The sequence below is a fragment of the Lithobates pipiens genome, unplaced genomic scaffold (assembly GCF_037356315.1).
Source record: "Lithobates pipiens isolate NorthernLeopardFrog02 unplaced genomic scaffold, aLitPip1_a1.2 Scaffold_22, whole genome shotgun sequence".
Classification (NCBI taxonomy): Eukaryota; Metazoa; Chordata; class Amphibia; order Anura; family Ranidae; genus Lithobates; species Lithobates pipiens.
Window position 1 is genome coordinate 304,320,542 of NW_027507784.1, and position 25,877 is coordinate 304,346,418.

Here is a 25,877-nt window from a genome sequence, read left to right on the forward strand (position 1 = left end):
CCTGTGCAGAGAGAGAGGAACTGACATCGTTCCCCTCTCTCTGTAACCCAGGAGTAGTTTGGGGTCTAATAAAGCGGCCTCTGCTGTCACAAGGGACGTTATTCATTCCATGTGATAGCAATAAAGTTAGTACAAAAAAAGGTGTAAAAAAAAAAAAGTGGATAATATAAATTAAAAAAATATATATATTTTTAAAGCGCCCTGTCCCACCGTGCTTACACGCAAATGTGAATGCATACGTTACTCCTGCATGAATATGTAAATGGTGATCGCACCACACATGTGAGATATTGTGGCAAACGTCAGAGGGAGAGCATTAATTCTAGCACCAGACCTCCTGTGTAACTCTAAACTGGTAGGCTGTGAAGGCGTTTAAAGAGTTGACTATGGAGAATTTTTAGCATGGTGGTTTGCCACCATTCTACGGGCAGATGCAGTTTTAAAGCGGGACATGTTGGGTATCTATTTGCTCAGCATAACCTCATCTTTCACATTCTATATTGGACTAACTTTTTTTTTTTTTCCCCCACAAAAATGTTGTTTGAAAAAACGCTGCACTATTACAATGTGACATAAAATATTGCAACATCCACCATTTTATTCTATAGGGTTTCTGCTAATTATGTTTCTGGGTTCTAAGTCATGTAGAAGCAAAGTGTCAGAAATGGCCCGGATGCGAAGTGCTAAGCAAATGGCACACTTGTCACAAGAAAAACTGCTTTAGAAAATGCTATCTGCCTGGCTGTCATACTGACTCTCCTTGGTGAAATACTGAGATCACTGACTTGGAACAAATATGTAGATGAGGACTTCTATGTCCTCCTGATCTGCTTATTCCAGGTCAGACTCTAAAAAAAATATTGATGCCTGCGGGTTTGCATGACAGTCAGACAACCGGTATTTTCAGAAACATCAATGGCTGCTGCCCCTTTCTTGTGTACATGACAAGTGTACTTTAAAGATGTTTGTAGTTGGATAACTTAAAACCAGCAGCTATTAATCATGAACTCTTTCCTGGATGAAACAAAAGTACCTGTGAATATTTGACTTCCTCCTTTTGGTTCAGTGGGGTGAAATGAGAGCAATTTCCTTATTTAGACATCCTAACTAAAATGAGAATGGAGAAGTTCTGAGTGTTGCAGATTCTTTGTTTTTTACCCCTCTAATATACAGTGCTTGCAGACACAGAATAGAGAAACTGGCATCTTCCTTCTATATTGACTTGTATTTCACAAGGAGCAGTTAGGGTTTTGAAGTCATATGACGCAGCCTGAGTGTTTTTTTTTTTTTGTTCTTTTAAAGGTTTATGAGTATTTTTTTTTTTATACTAAAGCTTAACTCTGTGCACACACACACACAAAAAATAAAAATAAAACTCCAGTGTCCCCCTTCCCACACTGCAAGGGTTAAGTGCTCATTAAGCCTAGGGGTAGAATCCGGGCCGGGGCTACCACTAGGCAAACTAGGCAGCCGCCTAGGGAGCACTGCTGCCTAGGATGCCCGGCCACTGGTGTTCCTACTCTCTTCTCTCTGCAGCAAGCAACAAAGTTTCAGCATCAGCAGGCAGCCACTGCTCCGTTCGCGCATAGGGGTTTATCTACATAAGGGAAATCCACTTTGCACTGCAAGTGCATTTGAAAGTGCAGTCGCTGTAGATCCGAGGGGGACATGCAAGGAGAATAAAAAAAACAGCATTTTAGCTTGCACATGATTGGATGATAAAATCAGCAGAGCTTCCCCTCATTTCAGATCTACCCCTTAGATTTAGAGCGACTGCACTTCCAAGTGCAATTGCAGTGCATAGTGGATTTACCTTTCGTAAATAACCCCCATAGTGTCAAAGGCACAGAGGAGGACTGTCTATGTCCTGACTCCTGAATAATTGAAAGCAAGCAAACATTCATTGATGGGCGCTGCATTTGATGGACGTGGGTGAGGCTGCATTTGATGGACGCTGGTGAGGCTGCATTTGATAGGCACTTCATTAAAAAGGTGAGGTATACATGAGCAGGGCAAAAGGGGTGGAGTCAAGGGTAGAGCAGGGGGGGGGGCAAAATGAGGTTTCGCCTAGGGTGTCAAAAATCCTTGTACTAGCCCTGGGTAGAAAGAGTCTGCATAGCGCTGTCCTCTTCTTCCCGAAGCTTTGGTCTGTGGGCAGAGGTTCAGCATCATCACATACAGGGCAGGGCTTTTGTATGTTGTGGGGGCAAGCATGCGACCGCCGAAGAGAGCTGCTTACAGAGAAGTCTTCGGGGGTACGGTCGCACAGATCAAGGGAGCGGGGAGAAGGTAAGTAATAAAGCCTTGTCTGCAATCCCATGGTCTTAACATTTAACCCTTGCAGGGGGAGGGCCTGTAGGGTTTTGTGTTGTGCCCAGAGTTGGGCTTTAACCCCTTCCCACCCACCCTGGCATCCCTCCAACTGGGCTGTTATGCCCAGGGTGCAGGAAGGTCTTGCCTAATCATGTGCCCTCTGTGATTGGCTCAGTGTAAATATTTGCCAGCATACCAAGGATCTTCAAAATTGCATCCAAAAGTTTTATTCAAGAAGATCACTGTGGAAAAGTGTAACGATTTGGGGCTGTTTAGGACCCCTTCATCAGACATGTGATCATTTAATGCCCGACGAAGAGGTCCTGTGCAACTTTGAAACGTTGCATTTTTCCGCTGTGATGGGATCATTCTGGAGTAAAACCTTTGGACACTTTTTGAAGATCCTTGTCGTGCTGGCAAATATGTACACTGATCTGTGATGCTTCCAGTCTCCAGCTGGCTGTTGTTGCACCGGCTGCCCTTTTTAAAGCGGAATTCCATCTGGGTAAAACTAAAAAATTAAGTCATCAGCTACAAATACTGTAGCTACTTTTAATATAAAGGCACTTACCTGTCCTGGGAGCCCGCAATTTAGCACCCAAAGCCGACCCGTCCCTTGGCTTTGGGTGCAGGCGCCGCCATCCTTACTAAGGGACACAGGAAGTGAAGCCTTACGGCTTCACAGCCTGTTTCCTACTGCGCATTCGCAATCACTGTGCGCTTCCTGAATGGTCCCTGGGGGAGGAGAAGGAGGGGCCGGACATTGCATAGTTTGCCGCACAAGATTACCTGGATTTGACAGGTATTAGCTCCCCCCTGAAAGTTGCCAAATGTGGCACCGGAGGAGGGGGGGGGAATCAGATCCGTGGAAGTTCCATTTCTGGGTGGAACTCCGCTTTAAGCCTACTCCCAGGAATGTATGCAATGGGAATTTTGATATTGATTCACTGTGCTTGGCTGTCACAGTGGTCACATAATCACGAGCTGGTCCCACTGCTTTCTGGTCATCAGTACTGTCTTTGACATCTCAGTATCTGAGCACTCTCCCGGAGCAGAAACCTATGCCACTGGATTGCTTCTAAAAACATAGGAAGGGGTCGTCATCCCTTGCACTGGACCTCCTCGCTAAATCGAAACTGGTAACATGTAAACATTATTAAAGCATTGCCTTTGAAGATTTTTAAGTATCTCTGTTTGTCGCCATTCCATGAGCGTGCGCAGTTTTAAAGTGTGACGTGTTGGGTATCGATTTACTCGGGGTAACATCTTTTATAATTTACTAAAAGTTGGGTTATATACTATGTGTATTTAAAAAAAACAAATAATTGTGTTTAAAAAAACGCTCCGCAAATACCATGGGACATTAAAATTTGCAAGAGCTGTCATTTTATTCTCTAGGATTATCTAAAAATAATATATATATTAAATATTTGGGGGTTATAAGTAATTTTCTAGCAAAAAATACTGATTTTAACTTCTAAATAAAAAGTGTCAGAAGAAGGCCTGATCAAAACATATAATAGTAGAGTCCAATCCAAATACACAATAATTGTTGGTTAGCGAGTGCTCCGCAGATAAATCGGGGTGAAGATGTTCAGTTGGGGAATAGGGAATGATTTTGTCCTTTAGAGGTTATACCTTCCAGTATCCCTGAGATTGAGGATTCAGGGATAAGCATAAGAATTGGGCAAGGGTCCATACTATTATCAAGCTGTGGAAGACTACAATGTTACAGATAATTGGGATTGGGACACAAAGGTCCTATTTTTGTTAAGTTCTGCCAGCTGTGTATAACTGTTACAAACGCATAAGTCCATATTTTTCTACATATAATGATTATTTTACTGAAATTGCCCAGAAGCAAGGTAATACTCCACGGAATCTGACAATGTGTAAGTTCCACTCCGTCCCCCTATACAGATTCTGGGTGGGACGTCAGTGTTTGCTTTTTACCGTCATTATACTTGTATTAAAAAAATGTCCACACCGGCCACACCTTTTGCATTCCATTTCTTCATTTCTGGGCTAAAAAAAAAAAAAGGTTTCCAGGCAAAATCAGTTTTCTGTAAATCTCCAAGCTGCTGCTACTAGTGCGGACTAGTCTGGGGAAGCAGAGCGAAAGCCTTAAGGCTGAACTCCAGGCAAAACGCTCAATTCACAGTTAAAAATACACATAAGGCCCCTTTCACACTTGTGCGACTTGGCACTGCAAAGTCGCATGACAGTGGTTCCCCATGATTTCCAATGATAACCATTCATATCTGTGCGACTTCAAGTCGTGCCGAACTCAAAGTAGTCCCTGTATTACTTTGGTCTGACTTTCATGCAAGTTGAGGTCCATAGACCTCAAGTTTTACACAGGCATTCCATGAAATAGTGTCGAAAAATGCGGCAAAATTGCATGACTTTTAGGTTGCGGCAGTGTGAAAGGGGCCTAAAGGAATGGTGTTTACATGCCAGATGATTTGTATTTCTGTCCATCCAGTCCTTTACAGCAGTGGTCATCATTGCCTGTCCTCAGGGCCCACTAACAGGCCAGGTTTTAAGTATTACCTTGGGGAGATGCAGACTAGAATACGCCAATCACTGAGCAGCAAATTATATCACCTGTGATGTATTTCAGTTATCTTGAGGACAGGGTTGATGACCACTGCTACAGCTTTGCCACACAGCTCTGCTCTGGCAGAGGACCTGATCTTTCTCTGCTGCCGTATTATTTCCCCCTTCCAGGTCTGCTCCCCACCCACATTCTGGGAATGGACAACAAAAGGAGAGGCAGAAGACTGATGAGCTCAACTTTCTGTCACTCTGCTGTCTCCACCTATCAGCATTACACTGCAACGCACCCAATTGGTTCCTCACCTCGTTGTGGGAGTTAAAGTATAGAGTGGAGCAAGAGTTGTATATACACTGTACAGTGGAGCAGGGCTTCATCCTAAAGGAGCCAGAGTTGAAGGAGTTATGAGAGTGGTATATTCATAGTAGGGTGGAGCAAACCTCTATGCTGGTGTGACTGGTGTGACTGTGGTATATTTACTGTAGAGTGGAACATGCTGGTGGAACCATAGTTGTAGAAATGTTGGCCGTGGTATATTCAGAGTTCCGTGTTGGAGGAGCTATAGTTGTAAGAGATATGGCAGTGGTATGTGCATGTAGAGCAGAGCTCTCCACACTTCCCTGACTGTTGTATATTCACTATAGATTAACAGAGGACTCCATGTCTGAGTGGCTGTTGCATATTCAATGTAGAGCGGAGCAGAGCTCCTATGCTGATCTGGCTGTGCTATATTCAATGTAGAGCAGAGCAGAGCTCTCTTTGCTGATCTGGCTGTGTTATATTCAATGTAGAGCAGAGCAGAGCTCTCTTTGCTGATCTGGCTGTGCTTTATTCAATGTAGAGCGGAGCAGAGCTCTCTTTGCTGATCTGGCTGTGTTATATTCAATGTAGAGCGGAGCAGAGCTCTCTTTGCTGATCTGCCTGTGCTTTATTCAATGTAGAGCGGAGCAGAGCTCTCTTTGCTGATCTGGCTGTGTTATATTCAATGTAGAGCGGAGCAGAGCTCCTATGCTGATCTGGCTGTGCTATATTCAATGTAGAGCGGAGCAGAGCTCTCTTTGCTGATCTGTGTTATATTCAATGTAGAGCGGAGCAGAGCTCCTATGCTGATCTGGCTGTGCTATATTCAATGTAGAGCGGAGCAGAGCTCCTATGCTGATCTGGCTGTGCTATATTCAATGTAGAGCGGAGCAGAGCTCCTATGCTGATCTGGCTGTGCTATATTCAATGTAGAGCGGAGCAGAGCTCCTATGCTGATCTGGCTGTGCTATATTCAATGTAGAGCGGAGCAGAGCTCTCTTTGCTGATCTGTGTTATATTCAATGTAGAGCGGAGCAGAGCTCCTATGCTGATCTGGCTGTGCTATATTCAATGTAGAGCAGAGCAGAGCTCCTATGCTGATCTGGCTGTGTTATATTCAATGTAGAGCGGAGCAGAGCTCCTATGCTGATCTGGCTGTGTTATATTCAATGTAGAGCAGAGCAGAGCTCTCTTTGCTGATCTGTGTTATATTCAATGTAGAGCGGAGCAGAGCTCTCTTTGCTGATCTGGCTGTGCTATATTCAATGTAGAGCGGAGCAGAGCTCCTATGCTGATCTGGCTGTGCTATATTCAATGTAGAGCGGAGCAGAACTCTCCACGCTCAACTGGCTGTTGTATATTCACTGTAGATTAACACATGACTCTGTCAGAGTGGCTTTCACATATTCAATGTAGAGCGGAGCGGAGCTCTTTGATGATCTGGCTGTTATATTCAATGTAGAGCGGAGCAGACAGGCTCAGCATTGCTGGAGTTAAACTGGGAAGGAGTTCACCTGGGTCACACGTGACTCCGCCAGGTCTGTCCCCTCCCCGCACACAGACTCAGCCTCAGGTTGCAAGGTCAGGAAGAAAAAGTCAGTTTTATTTTTGCAGGCTGCTTCCTGCACTTCCTCCTCTCTGTGCAGCCGCTCGTCTTCCTGGTCACCACTGGCACCAGTCATCAGTTCAGAGCCCAGGCGGGGGGGATGCAATGCTGGTGCTGGGGGTGTCGGCACCTCGCCCCGTGAGGATGGCACTGCAGGTGAGTCACCTGTTCTATTTGGTATACACAGCTGTGATGTGATCACCTGTGTCTGTGAGCCACACGTCTTCCGTATGGAAGAGTGTCCCTCATGTTGTGATTTTACAGGTGTATTCAGGATTCATTTCCACCCAAAATTAGTATTTCAGTTACAGGCGGGTTCAATCTCACTCTGGCTTCAGTCTCTCAGCCACTCCATTGGCAGTGGAGTCTTACTCCTCTTGCAGCAGCTTTGAGTTTACCCTGAGACTCCCAAACCCCCCTCAAGGCTAGGAACTCATCTTTTGCTAGCCATAGTCCTAAAATGCAATTGTATCTTATCACGTATTGTACATGAGCGCCATTAAACCAACATCGTCATTAGATAGAATGATTGGAGTAGACGCCAGCGTCCTTCCATAGCGGTTTTGCGGACGGACTGATCTCTTGTTCATTAAGCTGTTGATACCCATATAGGCAGGTATATAATAAAACACAAGGGGTGGGCGTTGAATTTTCGGAAATGCCACATCTGCCCAAATGTATACCCTACTCAGGGGGTGCTGGGCTTTGGTGGCGATAATGGCACGCCATTCCATGGAGTGAAGTACCTGGCTGTCATAGGTTGCTGGGACCTCCAATTCTTGTGAGGGCACATGGGGTACCCTTGGTATATGCCAATGTGATCAAAAGTATTCAGATCAGGCGCAGCACTTTACAAAATCACCCCCATTGGTCACCATCACTTCTACGGTGTTCTATCACAGGTGTAGTTACCTGTAGCTGATTTGCAGATTTCTTATTTCTCTCCAGTAATGGATTTGCATTCCACAGGCAGATAATTAGCCCAGGATTCCATTACAGTGCAGCTCTTTGTGTATACAGGGAGGCCTGTACTGCTGCCTGCTGGGAGTGCAGTCTATATCCCTGGATGAGCCATGGTTTGGGTGTATCTAGTTGCAGATTAAATGACTGTCAGCATTCAGAGATCACAGTAGATGCGCCTTGCTGTGCAAAGATCATGTTTGACTTAGTCTTATATAAGGGCTATATTGTCAGCATATGTCCGGCCGCCTTCCCCGCAGCTCCACTCTTTGTCAATTGCCTGCTCTAAAAATTCTATAAATATTAATCGTATGACTTAATTCTCTGTTCAAACATAGAAGTCTTCCTTGAGCGTGTAGGACACGTGGTTCATTCACGTTATCTGGTCATCTTTATTTTCTTAATTTATTACAGGCATTTTATTATAGCATCATCAATTGACACCGCTCTTATATGCTGTACACTCACATAAGTCCCTACCCGCAAAGAGCTTACAATCTAAACTCCCTATATCACCTAGGCACATACTAGGGCCAGTTCAGACAGGAGCCAATTAACCTACCATGTCATTGGAGTGCAGGAGGAAACCCACATAGGCACAGGGAGAACATTCATACTCCATGCAGATATGGTCCTGGCTAGGATTCAAACCAAGGACCCCCAGTGCTGCAAGTTATGCCGTGTACACATGACCGGACTTTTCGAAGGACTAGGTCCGACGGTCTTTCCGACGGACTTTCGGCGGAGTTCCGACGGACTTTCCGAATGAACGGACTTGGCCACACACAATCCCACCAAAGTCAGACGGATTCAAATGTGATGACGTACGACCGGACTAGAATAAGGAAGTTCATAGCCAGTAGCCAATAGCTGCCCTAGCGTCGGTTTTTGTCCGTCGGACTAGCACACAGATGAACAGATTCGGTGGAGTTCCGGTGGGAAAATTTAAAACATGTTCTATTTCTAAAATCCGCCGAATTTTGGCAAGCAAAGGTCCGATGGAGCTCACCCACGATCGAATTGTCCGTCCAACTCGTTCCGTCGGACCTTTGCTGTCAAAAAGTCTGGTCATGTGTACGCGGCATTAGAAGAGCCATTGTGAATGGTTTGTTCAGGTGGGACTTAACATTGCGTCATTTTGATAAATTTAAAGATTATAACATGTAAGGTCTGCTTATAGAACTGAATAGGTACCCATGGTTGTACCCCCTGTTAGTCTTAAAGTGATACTTTTTTTTTTTTTTTTTGTTTAAGAATAACAAACATGCTATACCACCTCAAAAAATATCAGTACAGCGCAAATACAAAATAATACAAAAAAAAAATATCATAAAGTGAAAAATGAAAAGTCCATATAGTGAATAATAAAATATAAGGGAAATTCAGAAAGAGTCCACTTGTGCAATGTGTCTTCAATCAATATATCAAGTGACGATGTGATCCCTTCACCATTGAGCAAGTTGAACTCTCACCTCTGAATTTCCCTTATATTTTATTATTCACTATATGGACTTTTCATTTTTCACTTTATGATAATTTTTTTTGTATTATTTTGTATTTGCGCTGTACTGATATTTTTTGATTTTGAAATGTGGGATTTGGTAATTTGACCTACAGTATTCTAGCTGCATTTTTATATATTTTCTCACTGTATTTATTGTGTTTTTAGCGCTGGTTGATTTCTCACTTTATAATGCTATACCACCTACCTGCTCTGTGCAGTGGTTTTGCACAGAGTAGCCCCGATCCTTCTCTTCTCGGGTCCCTCGTCAGCACTCCTGACCCCTCCCTCCTACAGAGTGCCCCCACAGCAAACAGCTTGCTATGGGGGCATCGGAGCCAAGCCGTTGCTCTGTGTGTCCATTCAGACACGGACCCGCAGCTCGGCCCCACCCCTCTCTCTCTCATTGGCTCACTGACTTTGATTGACAGCAGGCCCACTGCTGTGTTTCAACCAATCAGGAGGAAGAGTCCCGGACAGTCGAATTTTCTGTTGCCACACAGCTGGACCCAGGTGGGACTCAGGTAAGTATTATGGGGTCTGCTGCACACAAGTTTTTTTTTATTGAAAATGCATAGATAAAAAAAACCTGCCTTTTAGAACCACTTTAAAGCCACAGCCGGGCGCCCACAGTTACAATTCCAGCGCTGCAGAGAGGAAGGGGAGACGAGCGGGGCTTCGTTCCCCCGTATTGCTGGACCCTGGGACAGGTAAGTGTCCGATTTATTAAAAGTCAGCAGGTGCAGTATTTGTAGCTACTGACTTTTAACATTTTTTTTTTTTAAGCAGAACTCCGCTTTAACAAAGCTGTGTTTAGATGTGGCTAGTGTTTACGATGTCCATAGCTGGATGGAAATTTGTCTCGTTCAGCAAGGAACCAGACGTATTTTGATCCATCTATGTCCATTCTCATTCAACAAAAGCTGATCTAAGAATTGGCTTCTGTTGAACAGGACTGTTGGAAGATGTTTGTTGATCAGCAGCTGCAGCCACTGATCAGTGTATTGTGACAGCAGAGGAGTCCCACTGTCACAATACACTGACACAGCAGGAGGATTCCTGCATTCACCTCACTTGTGTGGATGGTGAAATCCACCCCCCCCCCCCCCCCCCAATAAGCCCGCCAGCTGATCAAAAAAAAATGATGCATCTGTGGCCAGCATTACATGTGATATCTTTCTGATAAAAAGTACGAACAGTAATAAGCTGCCATTAGGGCCCATTCACAGCTGTCACTTGTGCTTTGCTGTTATATGCAGCAATGTGCCGTACATTGTATGGCCATTCATTTCAATGGCAAACTAATGAACTAAGGCAGTGGTTATTGGCCTATGAGGTATAGGGGGCCTTAACTGTGGTCTTTGATATCCACCAGATAGTTGCACATAATGTTCAGTATATGTAATACTACAGTAGACTGTGAACATTATTATTATACAGGATTTATATAGTGCCAACTGTTTATACCGAGCTTTAGAATGTAGAGGGGGGACAGTACAATTCTGAATCTCTGAACCTTCCTTTATCTTCTGCTGTTATTACTTGTCTCATCAGCACATTATTAACCTGTATTAAGTGACAGTTGTTATCTCACTACTGATAGCCTATCTATAGGTATATATCGGAAATCATTGTTACTTTGCAAGTGTGGAAACTGTTTAACTGGCAGAGAGATTTTTTTGAAGATTGAGGCTCCATGCACGCTGGAGCTCATAAACGGACGTTTTTTGGAGTTTGGGCATTTTTTATTTTTTTTAACAGCCCATTAACTCCATGTTATCCTATGTGTCCATGCACACATGGACGTTTTTAAACTTTTATCAGCAGTAGAGTTCATGAGCTGTTTTCTGAATGCCATAAAATCGTGTTCAGGAGTCATTTTTCTGACCACGAAAAAAATGCTCAAACGCTCATAAACATCGATAAACGCTCAGAAACGTGGCCCGCCAGTTTTTTTTTAAGTTTTTGATCCATTGAAAAAAATAAAAAATGCTAACGTGGAAAAACGCTATTGCGAAAGCCTTAAAATACGTTGAAAGACTTGCTGCAAAGCTACTGGCGTTTTTATAAGGTTATTTTAACATCCAGTGTGCATGGAACCTTATTCTGTGGAATACAGACACACATATCTCTTTACATTTACCGACTTACTAACAGATTCCCCATCTTTATCTACCACATGCCGGTTGTGCAGTCATTTTCAGTACATCTGACCATGACGGGACTCTCTGATTACTGATCTATCAACGCATCTTGATTGCAGTATTATTGGAACTCATTTCTGTGTTATACAGACTAAATGCTTGCCAATGCTTAGAATGCCCCCCCCAATGACCAGGGAAAAACGTCCTATTTGCAAATATACAGCTCATCATCTCACTGGGGATTTTCATTCTACTCATGTAGTCTGTTTTAGGCTCTCCACATTGATGTCACATTGATGGTATCTTGCAGTCTTCATTGCATTAACTTCATTTGCATTTCAGGATTGTTTTTAATTACCTGTTTTTTTTCTGTATGTTATGTGCAATTTTCAACGTCGGAAGGTAGTATTATGTTAAACATCCGCTATACTTTTTTAAATTAACCACTTCAGCCCCAGCAGAATTTGCCCCCTTAATGACCAGGCCGTGTTTTGCGATACGGCACTGTTTAGCTTAAACTGACAATTGCGTGGTTGTGCCATGCTGTACCCAAACAAAATTGACAACCTCCCTCCCCACAAGTAGAGCTTTATTTTGGCAGTATTTTGATCACCTCACCTTTTTGCGCTTCAAACAAACAAAGCGTGTCAATTTAAAAAAGAAAAAAACTTTTTTTTTTTTTGTTTACTGTTTGCTATAATACATATCAAATTTTTTTTTATAAAAAAACAAATGCATTCATCAGTTTAGGCCGATATATATTCTTCTATGTATTTTTGGTAAAAAATAAAATAAAAATCACAGTAGGTGTATATTGATCGTCTACAAAATAGGGGATAGATTTATGGCATTTTTATTATTTTTAGTAATGGCGATCCTCGATTTTTAGCAGGACTGCAATATTACGGCAGACAGATCGGACACACTTGACACTTGTTTGGGCCACTGACATTTATACAGCGATCAGAGCTAAAAATAGCCACTGATTACTGTATAAATGTCACTGGCAGGGAAGGGGTTAACACTAGGGGGGCAATCAAGGGGTTAAATGTGTTACCTAGGGAGTGTTTCTAACTGTAGGGGGGGATGGGCTGCCATGGACATGATAGAGATCACTGTTCACGATCACTGGGAACAGTAGATCTCTGTCATGTCTCCTGTCAGAACGGGGAACCGCCTTGTTTACAAAGGCAGTTCTTGGTTCTGCCTCTGTAATAGGCGATTAAGTCCGCTCAACCCGCGGGCACGAGCCTGTGCCGCCGTACAGCTAGCTACGGCGATTTGTGCAGGAGAGCTGACCTGCCGCCGCATAACGTCAGCAGCTGGTCGGCAATTGGTTAATAACCTTTTTGTAACTATACTGCTTGGTTATTAGTGCCTACTTTTTGACAGTGTGTTCTCTACCACTGTGTGTCTCCCTTTTTGTCTGGGACATTACAATTACAATACAGTTCAATACAGAAGGAATAGTAGGGCGCTGCTCATGGAGCTTAAAATCTAAAGGGAGAGGGAGGTGGTACAAAAGGTAATAGCTGCGGGGGTGGGGGTATGTTATCTGATGGAGGTGACTCAGGTACAGTTTTTAAGTGGAGATGAGGTAGGCTTCCCTGAATAAGTGAGACAGGTTAGAAGCTACTAGGGCATGGAGTTCCAGAGGATGGGAGAGGCTCTGGAGAAGTCCTGAAGGTAAGCATGGGAGACGATAACAAGGGAGCTAGAGAGCAGGAGGTCTTGGGAGGAGTGGAGAGGACAATTAGGGTGATGTAGCTGAGGGCGATGTTGTTGATAGCCTTGTATGTTAGTATTTTGAATTTTATACTATGAGGTAGTTGAAGCCAGTGAAGAGATTGAGAGAGGAGCAGTCACGGATCGGTTAGTAAGGTGACAGAAGGAAGTGGTCAGAGACTGTGGGCATGCTACAGATGTGGCTAGAGATTAGGGACAGGATACACATGGAGATTGGGAACTAATCTCTAATGTTATTAGAGGCTACCATTGCAGTCACTTTACAGATCAATGCTCCCATCATTGACTACTGGGGTCTGCGGGCCACACAACAGGTATCAAAGGGCCAGAGGTTGGCCACCAGTGGCACTAAGGCAATACATCTTTGAAGTACATGCAATGCAGTGCACTTCAATATACGGTAACTCACTACTGTTGTTGTGCACTGTGTCAGAGAAAATGTTGGATATCTGATTTTTGGTGTGTTGGTAGCTCAGTTAAAGTGAATGGGTGAGTGACTTAAAGCAGAACTAAACCCTCCTATCTTTTATAGCCAAGGAAGCTGCCATCTTAGCCTTAGATCTACAGTTTCCATGGTGCTGCACATGTGATCAGCCAGGACACCAGCCATTTGATGGCTTGACAGTTCTGTTGAGAGGTAACATGGGCACACTAGTAACTGCAACTCTAATTGTTTTGGAAAACCGTTAAATTGATGGGTTCAGTTCTGCTTTAATGCACCTTCGTTAAAGCAGAACAGTGGACCAGACCAGTGCGACCAGGCCTTTAATGGAAGCGGTATGTCGTTCTTTCCAAAATACTGAATAACAAAGTTGGTTTTCCTTTTAGGTCTCGTTCACACGGAGCATATGAACCTGTGTTTACCTGCTCGGAGGTGCACCAGTGTTCTGTGCATCCCCATGCATGCAGTCCGGTTTCTATCAGTAGGGTCACAGCCACTGCTTCCACAATGACATCTCTGCAGGTGCACAGACCCCTGGGTTTGTTGAGGGGGATGTGCCCCCCCACCCGAATGAATGTCTTTGGGAGCAGCGGCTGTGTTCCAGTTGACAGCAATGGGACTTGCCTGCATGGGGATGTACGAAATACCTGTGCATCCCCATGCGGTTAAACACTTTCCTCACACGGGGTACGGATTCAGACGCCCTGTTTGAACAAGGTCTTACCAGGTAGGGGGGCACAGCTGTCTAAACTAGGAACCTGGATAAGATGACCGCACTCATATCAGGCTCTACCAGCAGCCAAGAACCGCATCAGAACTGAGTATTATGAGTTTGTGATGTTCTTGTGTTCCTAACGGTCAGATGCTGAAGAATAGATTTTTGTGTGGCCAGTCCTCATTGGTCATAGCTGAGTAGATGTGAACTTGTAGCAAAAAAGAGGATTTTCTCCCTTTCTGATCTTAGTGCAAGGGTTGGCCACACATGGTCCAATCTAAACTCTGCAATCTGTATTTTGATTTACCTACAGCTATGAAGTGTGAGGGTGTGCCTGATCCTCCTATTACCTGGAAAGGTTGTTTAGACAGGTTCTTTTCTATTTTTATAGATCTAAGTAGGGTTGTACAAGCAGTTTGGGAACGTGTATGGCCAGCTGTGTAGCCAAGAAATGATGTTGGCAAGCATAAAGCAGGGAAGCAAATGGGAACAATCCCAACGTATTTCGCAGCGTCAGGGCCTTGACTATCCACTGTCTCTGTTTAAGACCAGCTATCTAAATAAGTACTCATCCACCTTACCAACCTTTGGTTTCCTCCACCCCTCTATGCCGAACCCTCACTTCTGCTCAGCCAACAAATAAAATTCAAAATACTAACAATAAGTAAAACCATCCACAGCTCTGCGCTGGATTACATCACCAACCTTGTCTCAAAATATCACCCAAACCGCCGTCTTTGGTCCTCCGAAAACCTCCCTGATCTGTAGCTCTCTCGTCACCCCCTCCCATGCTCAACCCCATCTCTTCTCCTTGGAGCCTCTCCCTTCCTCTGAAACTCTTTGCCACCTGAAAACTGAACTACCTTCTCCAATAAGTCATCCCCTCACAGCTAATTACCATTTGTATCACTTGTCCCACCTCTATTTACATTCTAAACTAAGGCAAAATTATGCAAATTTCTTTCCTGAAAAACTGCTTGCAGGAAAGAAAATCGTTCAATTCCTCCGTCAACATATTCAGTGCTGAAGGGGGAATCCCTTCTCCAGTGCTATTGTGTGATGTTGGGATATCTGCTGGAGGCTATAGCTGACACCAGTAATCACATGCAAAAAATTTGACAGGCTGGTTATACTGAAGTCGATCGATGGCTTGACTTCAGTACAACCAAGCTGCCCTTAGATGGATCAAAACTTGTCTGGCCATGGTTTGATCCATCTATGGCTGGCTTCAAGTGAAAAGTAAAGGCAAAACCTAACTAACTCGAAATCTACTCCCACCCCCCATTCTAAGCCTAATCTATCTAACCCTGTAAAGTAAAGATCACTATACTTGCCTATTCTGAAACTGCTCCAGTCCAGTCTGCAGTGGTGCCTTCTGTGTGCAGGAGAAAGCCGTCAACAGCTGGGAAAAGATGTCACCCGTAGACTTACTATGAGTCTTCCGTTGTCGGCTGCCTCTCCTACACGCTGAAGCCACCGCTGACAGCTCAGCCTTAGACCGGAGTGGAACGGCTTCAGAATAGGTAAGTATAGCCATCTTTTCTTTACAGGGCTAGATAGATTTTAGGTTTACAATGGGGGTGGGAGTAGGTTTAGAGAGAGTTTTTTGACTTCCACTTTAAGCTCTCACGAGCAGGGCCCTCCTAACCCACTTATCTTGTATTATATTTGTAGTGTCTCCCATTAAATTGTAAAGCACTGTGCATACTGTTGGTGCTAAATAAATCCTGATAACGAGGCTTCGTGTATACTGCTTTAGAAAAACATTGACTGCCTGGTGAGTGGTTATTGAAGGACATGGGTAATGGATAGGGTTATGCACACACAGTAGAAGTTTGTGTTGGGATGTGGTTCAGTGATCACAGTAGCTTCCATTGAGTACCTTCTAGAGTCTAGACAGTCCTATATACTGTAATGGACTCTAAAGCAGCCCATACCACGATAAAATCAATAATGGTCCTGCGCAAGTGCAGGATCATTATTGATTTTATTTTATTTTTGGTATTATGTGAATACTAATAGATCCAGCTGCATTTATTAGCACCTTGTTTGCAATTTGCACACGTATATTTATTGCTGCTATAATATTTTTACGAGATTTATCACTATTTTTCCATATTCGTAGTTTTCACTTTTAGGTAGTAGCGCGAAGGCTGCTTTATTTTATATAAGCCCATACCACGGGTTGCAAGAAATCAATTTGCCCGATTCCCCCATCAACACAGACGGGGCTGCCAGGGGAATCCATCCTGCCAAGCCATTGTATTCTCTCAGTGGGGACGGCTTCCTCGCAGGGAGAATACAATGGCATTTGTGCTTATTGCAAGTGGCTATACCAGCTACTAGTGATAATTGCATGCAAATGGAGCGATGGCAAATCAGCCTGCCATGCATGGTTCGAATCTTGTCCAGTTCCTACTGAACAGGCTGAGATTTGAACCATCTATGACCGGTCTAAGGCTGCATTACTATCTAAACATTGCAGTGTGGTATGTATGTATATATATAAATATATATAATATACCATATAACTATAACTATAACTATATATATATATATATATATATATATATATATATATATATATATATATATATATATATATATAAAAATTTAAATTATAATATAATATACATATATATAAAATGAGTTCTGGTTGCTTGCTGCATCTACAATGCAGTTTCAATCAAACTGACTGTTACATAGTTCACTGGCCGTGCATGCAAAATGCAAATAATGAGGAACCTAAATATGACACGTCACACAGGTGCAAACCTTTCCAAAGCTTGAACCAAGACTTCCAGTTTTTGCCTTGGCTAAGATCAGTTTTGTTCCATTTTGCACTTCGCTAAAAACTCTCAGCCCCTCCTGTAATAATGTTTGTCGCAGATTACTGAACTTTGTTCAGATAACATTTACGCTGAGTATGGAGAACATATAGGGGACAGGAAGGGCAGAGGCTTGTCCTTCCAGCCCTCTTGTCCCTTTGCAGGCAAAGAACAGGGACATCGTATTGTATTGTTCAGTCACCCTTGCAGGCCCTCTGGCAAGAATGCGTTTTAATCATAAACCCAACTTGGTTAATCTTGTTAGATATAAAGACTCCAGCAGGGTTATAATGAAGAGTGACCTGTACACAGCCAAAGAGCGCACTAATATTGTGAGTCTTTTGGAAAAGAACTTAACCCATACCCAGGCTATTGACATTAAAGCGTACCTTCAAATAAAAAATCAAATAAAAAACTTTGCACCATTGCAGCCATTCCCTATCCAAAAACTTAAAAAGCCAGTTTTTTTTTCGTTTTTCCTTCCTTCACATTTCACCCATCCCCTGCCTCCCCTCTCGTCTAGTGGAGAATGAGGTGGACCCTGCTCCTTCAGTTTCCTGGGACATTTGCATCCAGTAACCCAGGGGGCATTCGCTTCTGCACGCCTAGCTGGAGGAGGAAGAACCTGGCAGTACGTCAACAGGGAGGTGGCTGCAGGAGTCCAGAAGGGACAACAAACGCCTGATGTAAGGTGGATGATGGCTGCACGAGACCCTGCATGCGGTAACTGAGCAGTGGATTACAGCAGAAAAACGCTGGATTTGCTGGGTTGTGTAAATTAATTATAACCCATTGAAAAAGGTAAAGTATTTACTTATTAAGATGCATTAAATGTTTTAAATAAGCCCGCCGTAACTGCAGATTCTGCTTTTTGGAGAAATCCATCTTCAAAGTTCACAAGAGAAGCACAGAATTTACAGCTCAACTCTTTGCTTCCTCTGGAAGCAAAGACTTGGCAGCCCACCAGCTTTCCAATGTAAACAGAAGGCGGTTAATGTTCGATACCAACTGCAACTTAACTTCAGAGCCTCTGCTGTGAACTAAATATAAATTACTCCATAATATCTGCTGCTACAGAGGTAAGTCAGTGAGGACTCCTTTTTGTAGCTCATTTACTACTTACGAGTGTGTAAGTACTTTATAGGACAACTATACCTATAGTTCAGTTGTCCTCTAATTTAATCCCCCGAGGGCAATCTGACTGGTACTGTACCTGCCTTCCTATTTTTAAGTGAACTTTACTGTGCACCCTGCCTGGTGCTGCCCAGTCTTGCAAGCAAAACACAACGGCCAGCCCTTCTTCCTATTGCACTTGCCTGTCATGACTCCATTCGTTCTTATTTACAAAGAGTTTTTGTGGCGGCCGCCAGCCATCCAGCGGGAGACTGGAGAGATGGTAATGTTAAGAGTTATGCACATTACAAAAGAAGATAAGTTGCATAAGGTTTGTGACTTTCGCTCAGCTGCTAGTTTCGCTAGATAGCATTTGTAGTTCACTGATTATATTGTACGTGTTGCCTGAAATTTCTCTTAAAGTAGCCTCACCTTTAGTTTTGCACAGTTGTACATGCTCCTCTTCTATATGGACTCACTGATTTCACTGCATGCTGTGAGCTTCTCACAGTGTGCATTAGAAGATCAGCAAGTGAGAGCCAGATCTAGGCCCATCCTTTAGGCCCCTTTCACACTGGGGCGGTGCGGGTGTCGGCGATAAAGCGGCACTATTTTTAGCTGCGATATTCGCCCGCTAGCGGGCGGTTTTAACCCTGGCTAGTGGCCGAAAAAGGGTTAAAACCGCCTGCAAAGTGCTGCTGCAGTGGCGTTTCGCTGGCGGTATAGCCGCGCTGCCTCATTGATTTCCATGGGTAGGAGTGGTTTAGTAGTGGTGAATACACCGCTCCTTCATTGCTCCAAAGATGCTGTTAGCAGGACTTTTTTTTACCATCCTGCTAGTGCGCCGCTCCAGTGTGAAAGGAGACACTTTTTTTCAGGCGCTATTTTTAGGGCTGTAGCGCCTGAAAAACGCCTCAGTGTGAAAGGGGCCTTACTGTCCCTGGCCTGCCTCTTTCATTTATTGAATTCTAGTTCTTTCAATCATGGAGGATCAGTATCACATGTGGCTGATACCCAGAGCAGTCTGCGTGCAATTAATGCTTGCCTAGGAGCACCTACTCCTCCAGACTCATTCACCCATCAAGGTATTTTGATATTTGCACGAGAACCAATTGACTGTTTACATCGGGGCTGAGGGCACCTGAGAGAAGTGTTGAGGGCAGGCTGCTGGGATGTATTCAGAAAGCAACCTGTCTGTTTTTCTGCCATCCATGATCTCTGTGCCAGCATTGCATGGACCCAGTGATGAGGTCACTGGGTCTATAATAATGTATGTAATATTAACAGAAGATTTTATTTAAACATTTCATTAGCATATTGATGAGAGAGGAAAGGAGGAACCATAGAAAGCAGAGATAAGTAGACTAAAATTTGGGTTTACATATTAAAGTATAGTCTTCTATGTGTAATGTTTGTGTCCCCCCCCCCCCCCCCCCCCCCCACAGGTGACGGAGGTGACGGACAGCGCCTACGTGGGCTCGGAGAGTGCCTACAGCGAGTGTGAGACGTTCACAGATGAAGACACTGGAGGAATGGCGGCTCAGGAAGACCCAGAAACTGAGGGCGATGGGGCAGGGTCCCGCGGACACACATCTGCATCGTGAGTATTCTGCCTTCCAAAGAAAAGATAAGCTTGTGAATAGTAATCAAAATATATACAGCGTAGCGCTACAAGAGGGAAAAAAATTAACTGTGATGTCATATAAAATGGTAAAAAAAAGTGTCCAATGTTCACTGAAGGGGACTGAAAAATTTATGAGAATTCAAAGATATGTCCATCCCATGCTTGATAGAAAATATTCAATTGGACACGGACCACACAAAGTGCCAATAACTGTGCAATTGTGAAGACATCCTCTGTATAAAAAAAAAAAAAAAGAGAGAAAAAAGGTGGGTACTCTTATCAGATATGGTGGACCCACTTATTGTTTGGCAGTGGGTCAATCAGGCTTATGTGGACCAGGTGCCCACAGGGTTATGGTTGGCTGGAAAACGGTGACTCTGAGGCATAGTTCCACTCCTCATCTGTGAGGGTCAAGCCGAAGGATCTTGTTTCCTCATGGTTCTCCAATGTGGTAAAGGACTTCCACCCCATGGGGGAGTCGTCTGGAGGTGGTCGTTGCACACAAAAAGGACTCAATGGGCCCGGGACAAAAACAGAAGAAAATGGAGGGACTCCATATGGTGTAGGTAAAAAAAAAAACAGCAGGCATTTATTTTAAAACAGACAGTACATCAAATCAATAAATACAGGTACTGTTGATCACAAAAATAGATAAAAAATTTATAAAAAAGCAATGTGGAGAGCAAGCAAAGCGAGCCCGATGAGTTTCGTCCTGGGGCATGAAGCATGAAGCTTGTGAATAGGCCCACTGCATTTCAGACTGCAGGTTGAGTCTGTCCTCCCAGAGCATATGTTGTTTTTATGGTGGGATTCTGATTCTTTGGCTTTTTTTTTTTATCGCTCTTGGATGGAAGTGGCAAAATCTCTCTACTTGGGTATCCAGCTGTGTCCCGCTACTGCCAGTGAGAGTATGAATCCTCTGGCTGGGTTCTCTGCATTGTAAAATTATAAAAAAACAAAATTCAGCTAATAAGATCCTGTTTTTGGCAGTTGGGTGAAGTTTGGAACCCAAAGTGCACAATCTGTTTTCTGAAGTTCCCAAGCGGCATAAAAGTGTATAGGGTCACTCAGTGAACAATCGGATTTCCCGACAACTTTGTCCTCTGTCGGAAAAAATCTGATAGATTTTGTTGTCAGAATGTCCAACCGTGTGCACAAGGGCTAAGAGGAAAAAGCCACCATTTTTTAGAGCTTGGGAAAAAGTAGCTTTGGACAGTATTGAAAACTTTTACTATATACAGTACATTTACATTTGAGGTATACTGTGATATTTTTTTATTTATTTTTTAATCAAAAAATTTAAGGAGTTGTAAAGGCAGAAGGTTTTTTAACTTAATGCATTCTATGGGGCTCTGTGTCTTAATGGACACACAGAGCTGTGACCTGGCTCAGGTGCCCCCATAGCTTACTGCTTGCTATGGGGGCACTCGACAGGAGATGGGAGCCAGGAGCAGCGAAGAGGAACCTGAAAAGAGGAGGATCCGGGCTGCCCTCTGCAAAACCAACTGCACAGAGGAAGTACCACATGTTTGCTATTTTTTATTTATTTTTTTAAACTAGACTTTACAATCACTTTGAAGTCCAGTTTTAGGCTGAGCTTCTTCTAAGGGTCACAGGAGTGCAATTTGTTTTGCATTCCTGTGACCTGTTTTCAACGGAGAGCGTTCTGAAGTCCACTCTTTGCCGACATCACTGCCATCAGTCGAGGCAGCTTGTCATCCCAACTTAGGAAGTCTGGATCCCCCAGGTGCCTTGACTTATGGCAGTCTGTCTCAGCCTCTCAGCAAGCCACTGAGATGGCTGCCGCCTGCCCCTCCACAGCTCAGAGCTCCAATGAGCCTGGAGGAGCAGAGAGGAGAGACGCTGACTGACAGTCGGCAGCTCTCCGCTAGGGGAGGTGAGAGATCCGAGTCGAAACCCTATTGAATAAAATGGTGGGTGTTGCAGTTTTTTATGTCACAGTATTTGCGCAGCTGTCTTTCAAACACAATTTTTTGGGAAAAAAACACTTTCATTTATAAAAAAAAAATAAAAAATCACTAAAGTTAGCCCAATTTTTTGGGATAAAATGAAAGATGATGTTACGCCCAGTAAAAAATACATGTCACGCTTTAAAATTGCTTCTGCTTGTTGAATGGCGGCAAAAAACGATGCTTAAAATTCTCCATAGGCGATGCTTTAAACGCCTTTACAGGCTACCAGTTTAGAGTTGCATATGCATGCGGGAGTAATTTATGCCTTCACATTTGTGCTTAAGCACGGGGCATGGGGGCTCTTTAAATATTTTTTATTTATTATTATTATTTATTTTATACAAAAATCTTATTTTTTACACTTTTTTTTTGTACTAACTTTATTGCTATCACAAGGGATGAACAACATCCCATGTGATAGCATGGGCTGTGACAGGTCCTCTTTGTGGAAAGATTTAGGGGCTATTAGCCCCCAAATCTCTCCTCTGGCCTTCCAAGTAGCCGTTTGGACACAGATCGGATGCTTACCTGGCCGTTGGTGGCCTGGTAAACAAAGGGGCGGAACCAGAAGTGACAGACTACTCATCGCTCCCGGGTTACGGAGAGAGGGGAGCGACATCAGTTCTCTCTCTCTCTCTCTCTCTCTCTCTCTCTCTCTCTCTCTCTCTCTCTCTCTCTCTCTCTCTCTCTCTCTCCCTCTCTCCCTCTCTCCCTCTCTCCCTCTCTCCCTCTCTCCCTCTCTCCCTCTCTCCCTCTCTCCCTCTCTCCCTCTCTCCCTCTCTCCCTCTCTCCCTCTCTCTCTCCCTCCCCCCCCCCCCTCCCCCCAGGGTAGCCATCGCCGCCGATCACATTGCGCCCGGCCTCGACAATGGGAACGGAGAGCCCGGTAATTAAACACCTAGATCACTTCTGCCTTGTACAGAATCACTGGCTGAAAAGATCAATACCAGGATGATGCTTGTAGGTGCAGGAATCATCCCAGTATAACCACTGAAACCAGAGGACGTCCATCTATTCCCCGCCAGCGGGAAGCGGAACCTCTTTCCCTTCTTTTTTTTTTTCCCTCTTGTTGACCATGCTTCTTTTAATAAACGACTTATTTGGAGAATATGCCATTACACCAGAACCAGAACAAAAATTGAAGGAAAATGTTCCAATTGGGACTTTTGTTTTGGAGGGGCATTCCCCTCAAGATTTCCACCTAGTTGCTTTTGTCTCTGGGACAGGAAGTGAAGGGAAATCTCCCTAATGGCACATTTGCAACAGCAAAAAATTAAACTAGGGGTTTAAACCCTTCCCTACGTTATCAAAAAAATAACATTTAAATAAAGCTTGCACCTCTCTAACATTCTATGTCAATACCATATAGATCTGCGGGCCTTCCTAGGCTCATCTGGACAGGTGCAGAAAGTGAATGCAGGTCCTAGAAGTGCATTGCCCCAAGATATGCAGAAGGTGAATCATGAGGTCAAGAACCATATGCAGTGAGAATACTTTTATGGCCAATTTCTTCCTTTTTATTCTCTCAGTACAGGTCAGAAAGTGAAAGGGAAGCACTGTAATATTTGCTCTGTATAATTCCAGTACAGTACCATCAGTCTCTACCTTCTGTCCCGCTCACTCTTCCTCTTCCTCTCTTTCAGGCCTGAAGGTCTGGAGCTCTCTCTGTGTGACATATCGGTGGTCACTGTAGCTGGCCAGGAAGAGCAGTTTGAGGATTTTGGTGAAGGAGCAGAACCAGATCTGTACAACAGTCACTGCGAGGATGAGCCGGACAGTTTCACAGAAACTTCAAACAGCACCCAACGCCTCACCTCCAGGTAAGAAAAGTTAGTAAACCTAAACACTGGCAAACTTTGGTAAGGGTTCTTAACAGCAGCCATTTCAGGGTCTGGACTGTTTGGGTGTCCAGCAGGTGCCGTATCAGGCAGTCCATTCAAGTCTGTGTTCAGGGCTGTTCAATCACATGCCAGTCACATTAGGACAAATGTCGGTGTCCTTGCAGCTACTGCATCCTCATAGACTTGAATAGGCTGTCTGCATGCAGAACCTTCCGGTTAGAGATGCATAAACAAATGGCCCAGTCATGGTGTACGGGCCTCAGCAGCAGTGTGAACAAGGCTTTAAAGGATAAGTTCACCTTTGGGAACATGTTTTTATGGTGGAACATGTAGCATGTTCCCAATGCTGCAGCCACCGCCCAATCCATGCACCCTCTGGGACAGCAATACAGGGAGAAGTTCCCTGTACTAGCTGTCACTTTTTGAAATCAGCGCGGTCGTGCGGTGCTCCACCCACATGGCCGCATCGTTCATTTACACAGCTCTGTGTGTGAATGAACTATAAGCCCCAACATCCTTTGCGGCTGTCAACTTGTAGTTCTCAATGAACTACCACAGCGCTGTGCTAGTTCATTGATTCTTCCTGTCAGATTGTATCTGCTTGCCAGTAAGGGGACACAGATACACTGGTAGATCTGAAGGATACCTGCATGGCACAAGCGATCTGCTGATTGCTGGTGCAATGCTTTACAGGCTCCAAAAAAAATAATAAACCTGCAAAAAAATGTGCATTTATTATTTTTTTTCTAAACTGTGAACTTTTCCTTTAAGGTGAATGTCATCGAAATAAAATGAAAAAATTGTGCACATACCTAGAACAGCCTTCCCAGACCTTCCTGTATTCTGGCCATTCTGACACACTCTGACACCTCTTGATTGTGCTAAAGCTTGCCCACTCCTGTATATTCCTATTAGCCCGTGAAGCTATCCATCACAGTGATAGACTAATAGGAATGGGTGGAGGTGAGAAAGTGTTGGCACTTTGCCTATCAGAAACAGGCTTTGGAGGCTGCTACTGGTATACGCAGGCATTTTAGGTGCCTTCCATTTATACTTACAACAGTTTTTTTTTTTTTTTTTTTTTTTTACTTTAATGACAGATTTCTTTAATGTAGCTACACTCTTTACCAATAGTGGTATTTTGGCAATGTTGGCAGAAACCTCCGGGTGCCTTCACTTATCTTCATTTAAATCCAGATTTTAGATTGTAAGCTCTCACGGGCAAGGCCCTCTAAACCCACTTGTGCTGAATTGTATTGAAACTCTGTGGTCTTGCTTTACTTTCAAATACTTTGAAAACTGTTGGCACTATAAAAATAATTTGCTTCTGTTCACCATATAGGCCCCTCGTTTCCAGACTTCCCTTATATGCAAATCTCAACATCCAGCCAAAATCTACTGTGATACGACCCCTGGATCCTGAAACTTGCACCTTTAACAGGTCACACAGACAAGTAGTGATTAGGGGTTTGAATTATAGGATACAGGGAGAGTGGTACAGCTCTCAACGTGGCCTGGACGCTGAAATCTACAAATACTATGTCTTGTACACACGGTCGGAGAATCCGTCGGAATGTGTCCTATCGGACCGTGTTGTCGGATAATCCGACTGTGTGTGGTATGCATTGGACTGATTCCGTCGGAATATCCCTCGGACCCAATTTTCCAACCTGTTGGAAATATTTTCCGACCAACTGGTTTGATCGGACATACTCCGATCATGTGTAGAGAATTTTGATCGGACCAAGTGCCATGCATGCTCAGATCAAATTCCTACATCAAAGCTATTGGCTACTAGCCTGAACGTAGTCCCATCGTAACAAAATTACGTCATCACGTTCTGAATGATCGGATTTTTCGACAACTTAGTCCGACCGTGTGTATGCAACAGTTTCGGACAAGATCCGACGGGCAAAATCCGACGGATTTGGTTGTCGAAATCTCCGACCGTGTGTACAGGGGCTTAGGGTCTACATGCCAAGTAAAAAAGAGAAAAAAAAAACGGTTTTAATGTAAGCTAAATCAAGGCACCAGTAAATGGATGAAAACATAATATAGAATAAGGTGGTTGTAAAGGTAAGAGTTTTTTTTTACCCTAAAGTGGAACTTTATGCTACCAAATGAAAATAGGAGAATTGGCAGGATTTTAATGCAAAAGAGACCTAGTTTGTCTCTTCTGCATTAAAGTTCCTTACCTGCCTGTCCTCACCTTGA

General features: G+C 43.8%; 1 protein-coding gene across 10 annotated transcripts in view; it reads left to right on the forward strand.

Annotated features, from left to right (window-relative positions):
- RAB11FIP3 (RAB11 family interacting protein 3) overlaps positions 1-25,877 on the forward strand; it is a 164,196-nt gene that overhangs the window by 87,366 nt on the left and 50,953 nt on the right. For 9 of the 10 annotated variants that reach the window (XM_077449295.1, XM_077449298.1, XM_077449303.1 and 6 more), the window contains 2 exons: positions 19,671-19,825; positions 23,466-23,642. In XM_077449295.1, the coding sequence (XP_077305421.1) occupies positions 19,671-19,825; positions 23,466-23,642 (332 nt within the window). Of the gene's footprint in view, positions 1-17,635; positions 17,914-19,670; positions 19,826-23,465; positions 23,643-25,877 lie in introns of those variants that run through there. The other variant, XR_013261915.1, reaches the window with a different exon arrangement.